Source organism: Falco punctatus (genome assembly GCF_963210335.1).
Source record: "Falco punctatus genome assembly, chromosome: 6".
NCBI classification, from domain to species: Eukaryota; Metazoa; Chordata; class Aves; order Falconiformes; family Falconidae; genus Falco; species Falco punctatus.
Genome location: NC_137585.1, coordinates 74,667,476 through 74,679,740, shown reverse-complemented (window position 1 = coordinate 74,679,740; position 12,265 = coordinate 74,667,476). Strand labels below are relative to the sequence as shown.

At 38.1% G+C, this 12,265-nt stretch overlaps 1 protein-coding gene across 6 annotated transcripts in view; it reads right to left on the bottom strand.

Annotated features, from left to right (window-relative positions):
- MAGI2 (membrane associated guanylate kinase, WW and PDZ domain containing 2) overlaps positions 1–12,265 on the bottom strand; it is a 761,916-nt gene that overhangs the window by 519,803 nt on the left and 229,848 nt on the right. For all 6 annotated transcript variants that reach the window (XM_080391914.1, XM_080391915.1, XM_080391910.1 and 3 more), the window contains exon 2: positions 10,524–10,640. In XM_080391914.1, coding sequence (XP_080248040.1) covers positions 10,524–10,640 — 117 coding nt within the window. The remainder of the gene's footprint in view (positions 1–10,523; positions 10,641–12,265) is intronic.

The following is a 12,265-nucleotide window of genomic DNA, read 5'->3' as shown; positions in this document are numbered from 1 at the left end:
ACTAATCTCTTAACTGGGAAGCATGTTGTTGTCTCCCAGGCCCTTTTATATGTGGTCCATGCCAACCTTTTAAAATTCAAACCCAAGAATTTTAAAACTGAAATTACAACAGTGTTCTGCATTTAAATCCAGATCACTGCTTTCATTTGAAATACAATCTGGAACTTCTGCATTATTATAACTATTTTTTTAAACCAAAATATATTTCTGCTGTCTCCACAGTAATAACATTTGCCTATTCAGAATAATTGAAATAAATTTGACAGAATGATTGGAATAATCCATATTAGATTGATAGCTAGTCAAGAGGTTGATGTTTTAATAACAGTAATAAATTGGGAAAAGAAAAGTTCATTGGGTAGAATCAAAACCTCGAGATACAGGAGTATTATAAAGTTGTGACAAACTGTCATGGGACATAAACAGGGCAGCAGTACCCACAAGATGAAGGGAAATAAAAAGGAAAGGACTTGCAGAAAAGAGTTGTCCTCAAAACAGTTTTCCACCAGTAAATTATAATTTAATCTCACCCCTAAGTGGTGAAACCAAAGTTTTATTCACTATCAGATGTTAAAAAGCACATCTTTAATCTTCATTCTCTATTTTACTTTTTTCCTCAAAATTATGTATTATAGCCAGGCTACTTTTGAATCTAAAACCACGGTGCCACCAGAGGCACTAGTCCTTTGACCTTGGTCTAACATGCACAGAAGTTTTGAAATTCTTTTTTCATAAGACACAGAAGATATGAACAAGGGGTACCTTGTTCTCTAAAGGTAGGGACATGACAAAAATCTCAAAGCCTGAAAAAACCTTTACAGTAGCCTCAGTTGTGTAATTGTGGCATACAGCATGGAGTCCAAACAAATCAGCAAAGACCTGGGCTCCAGTCGGTGTAAGGAGGCTACTGAATGGCAGGCACACTTCAGAGACACAGATGTGAGCAAGCTGGTCATTTGGTGAACCCAAACTTGGCCAACTGCTTAACAATCCACATGCATTGCTCATTATGCACCGGATGATCTATTCACCAGGAAGCCCATCCTCACTATCGCTGATTTTCTTTTGTGTGATTGTAGATGAAAGCCCCAGAAGAGAAAAACAAAAGAACACCCTGCCAAAATTCATGCTGGACCTTTTTATTCAATGATGCAAATATGGATTTAGTAGCTTAATTTGGTGACCCAGTTCTGAATATTGACTGTTTTACTTAACTTCTGTTCTTCTAGTCCTGTTCTTTTAGTTTTGTTGCTATTGTTCTGAATTTCTAGGATCAGCTGTTGGTGCTCCATGTTCACTGTCCCATTGTTCTTCAGATGAAAGTCACCAAGTAAAGATTACCTGTTTGTCTGACAGTTTGTCTTCTACAGAATGAGACCGAGAGAAGACAATGAGGATCAAGGGAAAAAAAAAAAAAAAGCTTTACATGATACTAAGAAAGGCAATAAATGCAAAGGTCATCCAAAGGCATGAAAAGTTCCAAAATGAAGAAGCTTTTTGAGGCAACTTCAGTCTAAGCAGTTCTAATGTTCCCAGGTGAATTGCATTATCCATGCTTTATCACAAAACTTGTACAATCTGGCATGAGCTTCTGCCTTTATGTAAAGTACCTCAGCTTCCCTCAAGAAAAAAAAAAAAAATTAATTTTTTGACCTATTTGACTGCAGATAGAAGCTAAATTTATCTACAGGATATATTTTAAAATCTTTTAATATCAAGAAGACAGTTCAGAAAGATCATGTAGTAAATAAAAAATGGTTTGGAAATCATAGGAATACTTACATTCAATAATGCTGGACCTTCTGTTAATCATATCTGTAAGTATCATAATTTCAAAGACAATTTTGTTATTTCAGGAAAAAGGTCAATCTAAGGTCATTTAAGACCTTGAGGCTGGAAAAGCCTACTGTCATAGGGTGATCTAGTCCCTACCCAGACTTATAGCTGCTTTATGCGAGTCCAGAGCTATGACTTGTACCTGTAAAATAAGGTAATTGTGGCCTCCTCTATTATTTGCTGTTCTTGTTCTGCAGAGACAAGGTACTTTATCAGATTTATGCTACTGACCCTCCAGTTTCCTGCTAGTTCTCAAGTAATCAATAAGAATAGTGCTATCATCAAAATTCATTTACAACTGCCACTATCCTTTAGTTATGTGAATTAGAGAACTCATTTTGCAATACTAGAAAGCCTCCTCAAAGTTTAAAGAAAATGGATCGATTCTTGGGGGCAATTATCACTAATATCACAACCGAACTTCTCATCTGGCATTATGCATGTGTTATATCACACATAAATAATTACAGATAGATATGATTAGCAACCGAAGCTTCTTACCAGCCATTATTTTTTATATCACATGCCAGTTAACTTGAGACATGTGATATACTTTTGTAGAAAAACTGCTTTAAAAAGGTCAAATTTGCAATGCCGTAACTTTTTCCTGCCTTATCTCCCAGCCACCGCCCCCCCCCCCCCCCCCCCGTAAAAACTTCAAAACTTCTGGTGACTTTAGTGGTATTGTATCAATGTTCCCTCTGGCAGCGCATCAGATTACCTGTTATAGAATAACTTACATTGGTGCTGCAGTGTATATATATATATATATTAAAAAAAATTACTGATTTACTGATTTTGGATGATTTGATTTTGAAAATGGGAGAGAAAAGCACAGTGTTTAAGGGAGCAGAAAGGAGGGAATGAAAGAGTGGGAAGAATGGGAGTTGGGGACAGAATTAGCAGTCTCAGTTTCTTACAGATGTGATTTGGGTGCAAGAATCTCAGAGAAACACAAGCTGTTCTAACTGTATAGCCAATGAAGATATCCTAATGCCTTCATACAACCTTTTATGGGACACTCAAGCTGTAATATCTTAAGTGGCACACAACTCCTGCTCTTTGTTTTGTTATGTCTTCTCACTTCATACTGCAATTACACCACATCAGACACATTCCATCTCCCCTTTGCCTTGAACGGTATTTATTTTCTTTGGATACCTTTTATTTTAAAGTATTTAAACCAGATATATTAGTCACAGAATAGCTGAGAGTTGATGTCCTCAGTATGTAGAGCTGAGAAATTTCTGAGAAAAGGTGACAGAAATTAAATGTTTTCTCTCTCAGGACTAACAGTACTGTATTTTCTAGGAGCATTGCTATTTATAGTTCAGGCATCCGTTTATCCTAGATCTTAATTAAATATCATAATTCACGTTGATAAATAAATAAATACCCCAAACCTGTTTTTTTCTTTGGTTTTCTTTTCATCCGCTGCTTCCCACCGATGGCAGTGCAGTGCCCGCAGCCCACACACGCTCTGACCCTCAGCAATACTTTTTGCCCCTGACTGAGGGACAGCACAGTACCAACTGTAACCTTTACCACCTTGCTCTGAAACAGATAAAAAGCCCCATAAAACCACAACAGAAAAGTCAATACAAAGACACATAAGCCAATCTCTTTTAACCAGACATTCCCCGTGTCTGCAGAGAAACAGGTCAGTGTACGGTGTACACTTCTAGGAGGTAATTAGGAATCCTAAATGTAGTGAAGAAGAAACCAAGGTCTGTGGGCACCGGGTGAATCACTACACCTCATGCAAGTCAACCCAGGCACTGCCTGTGCAGTGGGTTTATTTGTCAACTGTTCTTTGCCTCTTATTTAGGCTGTCAGTTATTTGAAGCAGTGACCTCATCATCATCTTCTGGTACACGTGGATGTGCTGCATATAGCACAGCAGGGCCCTCATCTCATGTAATTACCTGATTTTGTTTAATTTTGCTTGAGGTACAAAAAAGGCTGAATATGCATGCCAATGTTTCCATTTTAAATACATCTTGAAGGTGTGCTCCGTTAGATACACAACAAGAACATTTCCCCAGAGCTCTGCATTGTTCTATTCTGAGCCGTCAAAGACAAGTCTAAGCAATAACTAAGACTGTCTGAAAGAATAAAGTAGTCATTAAAGTTAGGTACTGTTATTTCCAGTGATGTAGACATTTCTTGACAGTATGGTGTGCTAAGCACAGGTTGTTTTATCCTAACATTAGTACCATATGATGTCAAACTGGCAGATCTTTTAACTGACAGTATCTGGACTTCCTGATTTGCTTTATTTTAAGAACAACACTGTGCGCTGAATTTCCACCCTTTAAAGAAACTTTTGACACTGAAGAAACTTATAAGAAAAATATATGAAACCACTGGCAAGTCTGTTTCACACATTTCCCTTTGAATGCTCTTGGCTATATACTTTTTAGAGGAGGAAGGAAGTATTTTACAAACAAAACTTGAAAGGCCTCATATTTGTCCACTTATAGATCAGTCAAATATATCTTGCATCCTTATTCAGAGTGGCAGAACTACACACACAGAGAGTTGGGTGCACCCTCACCAATACACAGTTATTGCCCACTTCTGCAAGTCTTTCCTCAGCTTGAAACTCAGAAACCTGAGATGAAAATCTGGGTATGTAACTGTGATATCCTTCAGTATTTACTCATCATTGTCACTCTCTTGTTATAGTGACCAATATGAAAGGTATTAGAACTAACACAAGCTATGATACACCTACTAGCTCTAAACCCAGGGAGGAAAGCTTCATCAAACCACAATACACGCATCCAGAAGTTTCTTACTTCTGATTAGTACCCATGAAGATGACCATGAATGACTGTGGTTCCCTAATATAATACATTTCTCTGCCAGAGGGAAAGACCTTGCTCCTTTTGTAGATGGAAATTTCTCCAGGACTGAAAGTGTGGAGTGAATTCTCTAAGTGCCTCGCCACCCTGCCACACTTTATACTTCAAGTAGAAACACATTTTATCAACTTCATTATCTCACTATGGTATGGAACTAGCTTTGCCATACATGACAAACAAAAGCCCAGAAAAAAAATAATAACCACTGCATATACTTTCTCTTCTGGCAAGAGAACCAGACAATAAAAAGAAGCATGCTGTAACATAGAACACTTCAACAGCACACAGACAATAGTGCAGCATGTAGGTTAAATTTGTTTATACATAGATCTGATTATACTAAAATAGAACAAAATCATATTTGAAAATGAGGCTCTTAAAGCCACTCTGAATGACCCCAGAGTCTAATTATTCATGGAAGATGAATAAAAATAAGAAGTCACAGCAGAAAGGAAGGATATTAAGTGTTCAAAAGTTTCATATTTCCAGTTCAGTGCATTAACTATATTCACCTAACACAGAGGAATCATAACGTCAATAGACAAACTAAGTAAAAGAAGTAATTATTATCACTATTTGGTATGTGGGGAACTGCAGCACAGAATGACTGCATTTCTTGCCTGTGGTCACTCACGTATAGCACAGGCTGAGTCACAAACAGAACCTTTTTTTCCTGCATTGCTGACAAATGTCTTCAATAAACCATCCCTCCTCCAAGACTTCTGTGTTAATAGTAATACTACATTATCCACTGCAGTAAGCCTCAGCCACACACCCAGTTCTCTCCATTCTTTCACCGTTATTTTTATCTGAACACAAAGGCTAAGAAAGAAACTTCCTCATCCCCATAACTTTTCTACCCCCTTTTTTTTTAATTCTTTCACATTATCACTGTGGAGGATGCATTTCAGGGCTACATCCTCCACTGGAGTAAATCGGTGTAGTGGAATAGAGTCATTCGCCTCAGCTACTGTCAATCTGAGGTTATATCCCAGAGGATCTCTTCAGATTAATAGATGATGTTTTACTTTTCTGAATCAGCTTGTCATTGTGATTAAACAGCACTGTAAGAAGTCAATGTCTTCCACTATCATTTCATATTCCTGGTCTCAAAGGAAGCATGCAGACTCTATTTTCAACCACAGCTCCACTATTTTGCCAGCTCTTAAAGAAATGTAATTTGCAATTGCTTGGAAGGACGTATCAAAGGAGACAGGTCTGACCATGACTGTCACTACCAAAACTGCTTTCCTGTCATGTACTCCCCTAAAGCTTTATTCCTGCAATGACACAAAGTTATTGCTATCCCTCCTCACGTCAGTGAAGAATGGAAAGCTGGTTGTCCACATGGCAACTGCAGTTCGCCAAGAGCATTACCAAGTAGAAGGTGCAGCATGACTAAGTTGCTGTCTGCCTCTGGCATTCAGAGTCTTACATACGTTTCTTGGCCCTTCTCCAGATCCCTGGACTTGGGCAGAGGGTGTCAGATACTGCTTACCTGTGTTTAACAACTGCCACTTCTTATGGCTATATTTCTGTACTGTTGGAGAACTTCAATGGTCAGTGCTCCTAGATAACTTCAGGAATAAGTTTTAAGGTGCGCAAACTATGCTAAAAACCCACACAACAGAAAACAGGGAAGAAAATGCATGAGACAAACTTCAGTCAGGTCTTCTGAACCTGGAAAACTCTGCACCTTTCTTTCCCTCTTTTGTAATTTTTCATTTTCCCCTGAGATGCTCAGCATATTTCTCATCTGTGTTACTTTTTTGTTTCCCAACACTTGAAGTCCAGTCCTCCTGCTTGCTTTAAAGCAAGAGCTGTGCCCTGACAGAAAACCACTGTCCAGCCTTCCTTCTTAAGTGCACATTTTCTTTTATATTATTTCTATCTATATTATATTATATACTGTATCTTCAAAAAACTTCCATTTTCTTGACCTTGTCTGCTGGAAGCTTTATTGCTTTTCTAACTCAGTTTCAAATTAACTGAACTTTTTCTTCATTTTCTTGTTTATGTATCAGTTTCATTACTGCTGGCACACAGCTCTAGGGACAGAGCTAGTTAACGGTTGCATCCCGACTGCTCCAAATACAATCGCACATTCAGCCCTGGGATATATGCGTGTAATTTCTATTGACAACACAAGGAAAATCAATTTCATATGGCACCAAGAACTGCAACCGCTTATGGAAGGTAGCATTTGACTTTTAGGGTTACATGGTCATTTCTAATTTGGTAGAAAGTGGCACTGCATTAGTAAAAATAGAGAAATGTAAGGATCAAAAACCCAACTGATTCATCCCATCCACACTGGCCACAATTTCCAAGGGCAGAATTGATCCATTATCCTCATTTCATGTGTTTTTGGCTCATCCATTCTTTGTTGCACACAGGGACGTACACTGGTATCAAGTACAATCCAAATTCTTATCCAGTAAAGCACTGGTTTCCCTGTCCTAACTACATTTGGCTTATCCTGATTTGAAACAGGTGTGAATTTAGTTCTCTGCTTCCTAGTTTCACAGAGGATACTCACTCATTTAATGTAAGTGAAAGATGTCTTAGTCTAACCGAGAAGGCTGAGAAACCAGTAGCTATGCCCACTGTGCTGCTAGGGCCAGTGCTGTCAGCCTGAACAACACGCAAAGAACAGTAAAACTCAAGGTCAAAGACTTTTTTATAAAGGTTCTCTTAGTTTCACTTGCAATTATACTTCTATAACTGAGGAAAAATTGTAGGTGCATTTTTAAAGAGAAAAGTTTGCCACCAAGTTTTCAGATTCTTTTCCTCTTTATGTGTCCTGGTTTTGGCTGGGATGGAGTTAATTTCCTCCTTAGCAGCTGGTGCAGCTGGTGCTTTGGATGTGGTGTGAGGACACCGTTGGTGGCACACGGATGGTTTGGTTGTTGCTGGGTGGTGTCTGTACCAAGCCAAGGACTTTTCAGTTTCTGGGGCCCGGCCAGCGAGAGGGCTGGGGGGGCACGGGACACTGGAAGGGGACACAGCCAGGACAGCTGCCCGAACCAGCCAAAGGGATGTTCCATACCATAGCACATCATGCTCAGTGTATTAACTGGGGAAAGGAGGAGGAGGGGGGCGCATTCAGCATTATGGCGTTTGTCTTCCTGAGTAACTGTTACATGTGATGAAGCCCTGCTCCCCTGGAGGTGGCTCAACACCCACCTGCCCATGGGCAGGGGTGAATGAATTCCTTGCTTTGCTTTGTCTGTGTGCAGCTTTTGCTTTACCTATTAAACTGTCTTTATCTCAGCCCACGAGTTTTCCCATTTTTACTCTTCCAACCCTCTCCCCATCCCACTGTGGGGCAGTGAGCGAGCGGCTGCCTGGGGCTGGGTTGCCGGCGGGGGTTAAACCACGACATTGTGTTACAACCTTGTCACTGGAAATAAAATACGTTGCCTGCAGTTGGCTTTCTCGATATATTTTTCTGCACAAGAATTTGAGCAAATAGAGTGCTGCTTTTGCTCTTTTGGCATCTGTTGCAAGATTTGTAATAAGCACATGGTTAGTCTGTACTCATTATATGAGTTTGTGGGCAAGGGCTATAGTCAGTTAAATATTACTGCTGCATACTAAAGAAATCTCTCTACCTGTTGTAAAGTATAGTGTTTTGATGGCTAACCATTGCAACAATTACTCTTAGCGTACAGACAGAACTTAAATTAAAAAAAAAGGACCATACAAAGTAGGAAACTGAATACCAGCACCCTTGAAAAGTTCACGATTCAAAAACTAGTTAAGTTATATGAAAAAAAGAAAATATTGAGAACATTTTCCCTCCTAAACATGAATGATGGAGATAGAATAAAATTTCATTAGAAAATATTAACTGCCGTTACGATTGAGGGGATATCTGGGTGGCAATATATGCAACAGTGTCCTTTTCATTCACATGGTTATGGAAGCTTCTTTAGCTAACCACATATCACCCTCTCTGCATTTCTTAGTTTCTTTATTTTAAATAAATTAATTCCCACATTTCAGAAGAGCTACTTTCATAGGATTTTCAAGAAAATTTCAAGGAAAATATACCACATAGGCACTATATTTTTTTCTTTTTTTTCTACCACCATTATTGAAGAGCCTTCTACTTTATCCAAGAATATGCCTGCTTACCCAGCAATTCAGCTGCTGTCATATGCACTACGCTATTTTTTAAAATCTGGTTCTCACTTAAAGATGCTCAATATGTAATATGATAACAACCTAAGAATCTAGCCATGTAAAGTGACACAGAAGATGGATAAGTTAAAGCAGTGTTTATATGTTCCAAATTGGGATCTTCATGGTTGCGGTGCTACTTTTTGAACAATAAATTTGCTTCTTTAAGTCCTGTGTTTTACTTGACAAATGAAAACAGTTTATTATTGCCTTGATTAAAAACAAAACAAACCTGAAAAATATGCATCATGCCCATACTGCCAATAAACAGTATCTGTTACATGTGTGCAGCAGTCGTAACACTGTTGGGTTTTCCTTCTTTTCGGTCTAGATCTCTGTCATTAACAAGTGTATGCTGGGGCTATAGTAAGTATACTCCTATGCTAATGACTCTCTCAGACATCCTAAGAAGTGGGATTTAATCTCAAAAGCATATTTGCACTTGCATTTGCACTTCAGCTGTGATTGTTTCTCAGCACTTTCAGACAAACCTAATCCATCATAAATCTCACATAAACGTAATGGTTTTGATTTCTGCATACAGGTAATATTTTTAAAATGTTTTTCTCCACCTTCCTTTCTAATCAAGGGATTAATGTAACTTATGAAATTAAAGACTTTATTTATCTTCACCTTCCAAAGGAAAAAGGAAATGCCTGAGCATCTTTTTTTGGTGGAGCTGTTCAAAGCTTCATTCTTTAAAGTAATGAAAGAAAAAATGTACACCAGCACTCACAACACCACAGCTTTCACTCATTATCATGTAAGTAGCACAATCATTTACCCAGTGTACCTTCCTCTGCCCATCATTCCAGTGTCAAGCCTGCAAGTTCAAAGGTGCACTCTTTTTTTGCCTAATCTAGAAGGTCCACTTTTTGTCTACCAAGTGATTATTTCATAAGGGAAGAATAATGGAACTTACCCACTTTAAATTATATATTGTCTGTCAACCAAGTAGATCTGCCGTGAAAGACACAGCCCTGACAGTCAGACAAGGCTTACGTTACTCTGCTTAATTCCACGTCTACTGCAGAAATAGGTGGCTAATGTCAATAGCTATAAAAATTATTTTAGAAGTTTCAGAACATTTCAGAAACAGACACCATTGACTTATGTAACAACAAAAGAACATGTGTGCAAGATAATATGAACTTTGATTGCCATGCCTGCTGGACCTAAACAACAAAATTTCCTAGTTTACATGTTTCCTCTGTTGCCCTACTGTATTCTAAACCCCAAAGTATTATTATGTAAGGTATAAAACTGTTAAACACAAGGCAGATCAAACTCTCTGTCTGATATCAATTTAACCAGCCCATAAACCTCAGGGTTTCTTTTCCTTCAAATGTGTGCTTTCTGAAACTGCAGAATTAAAAATATTATTACTCTAGAGCCACAGCTTGTAAGACTGCAACTTCAGAAACACCATGCATTTTCAGAAATTAATTCAGCATTACACAGTTTGTTTTCTCAGCAACAACGCAGAACACATGAACCAAGCCACAGACCTATTTACAGGAGGACTGCTTCATCTAGAGTCCACCTCTTCACACATTACAAATGACCTCAGCAGCATTAATTCAAATAATCTGTTGCCACTAAGAAAATAGGTTTGTTCATCCCCACCCTACTCACATGGCACTGTGCGGAGGTAGAGATTGTCTCTTATGATCTGCTGGAGCTCATGGTCTACCGAACCCTTCTGGAACCGTAAATTGAGGTAGTGACGAAGGTCCTTATCAACAATGCCTCCTGTCAAGGAAAAGACAAATGAAAGCATGATTTTAAAATATATTGCTTTGACGGAAGCAATGAATCACTTGTAAAGTCTCAGTGGCTCATTTTCCTTCATGTTTCTGTCACAATGGATGACAGAAGCACAAAGAGCTTTCTGGTTAAGGCATGCAGTAGGTATAATGTTATTTAATATTGGTAACTGTCAAGGTTAAAAACAGTTAATGACAACTAAGTGGCCAAATCTGTACAGTTCAGAAAATACATACAGGATTATAGTCAGTAGGATCAATTTTTTTCTGTACAAAACTGGAACATGTCGTTATTATACCTACACATATATCCAAATAACACATTATTACATATTATGTTCCCCATGACCTTGTACCGATTTCCCACATGCTTATTAAAACAAAAAATCTTGGTTCAAAATGTCTTTGAAACATTCGGTGTTTTCAGTCCAAGTGTAACCAGAATGAAATGTAGCTGTACTTAATGATCATAAAATCATAAAATACGACATAATCTTTTGTGTTATTTATTTCTAATAGTACTCATATCTGAAAAAGGTACTATAGCAAGCAAGGGTACACATCTTATTTCTACTACTGAAAAGAGTCATTATTAATATAACACCTTAGCATAACACTGCAAAAATGGGGGGAAAACAGTTTAAAATCCTCTATTTGCCACTTTCATTACAAGTTTAGGATGAAACATCTTAAAATATTGTTTAGCCACTGCCCATTGTCCCAGGTTCCACTATTAAATATCAATCTAATCCAACATGATTAATAAAAATGTCCTGATATAGTTCCTCTCCATTTCTTTAAACTTTTACATTTCTTTTAACCTTGAGTATGGATCATTTTTATAATTACGGAAAAAAGTCTATAAATAACTCCATTTCTTCATTCTCTGAAATTCTGACATAAGGAAAAAATATAGAAAATCATTACTACACTGAGTTTGGGCATATATTCTCAGCAAGAAAAATTGCAGGCAGATAGATCCCTAACTTGTTGCTTCACACATTCGAACTTAAAACATTTTTTCAAACGGCTTTTGCTATTGAAACCTTTGCAAGAAGCCTTATTGACAGACTGCATAAAGATTTTCCTGTAAAAAGGCACAAATAACATCCCTACCTAATTATTTGAAAATCACCGCAGAGCATAAATAGCTGTAAATTAAAACATTTCTCCTTACAGCTATTCCTATCAATCTGCCAATTACAAGTCCATAATCTTATTATTGCTGCTTTCTGTCAATAACTTCAAAACCTTTTGTTCCAGGTTTTTAAGAAGCTCATAAATAATTATTCTCATGTTTAGCTAAAGGCAAAACCACAGCAGACTCTCATAATCAAAAGAAGAAAAAAAAAAAAACCCAACTCATAACAGACACAAAGAAATACCTGTGTACCCAGTTCCCAGAGGCTGAGAACTTCCATGCAGATCTCCAGTCTTCCAGGATCCCAGCTGAGCCACTTAGTCTACTACTTTGGTACCACTAACATTGTTTCTAGCAATGGGCTCTGTTTGCAGACCAGAACGTCCTCACTCCTGCCAATTTCTTATGAGATTTCAGAGGAGGTGAGGGCTAGAGGGCTAGAGGAGGCTGCAGAGAGATGCTCTGCTCCT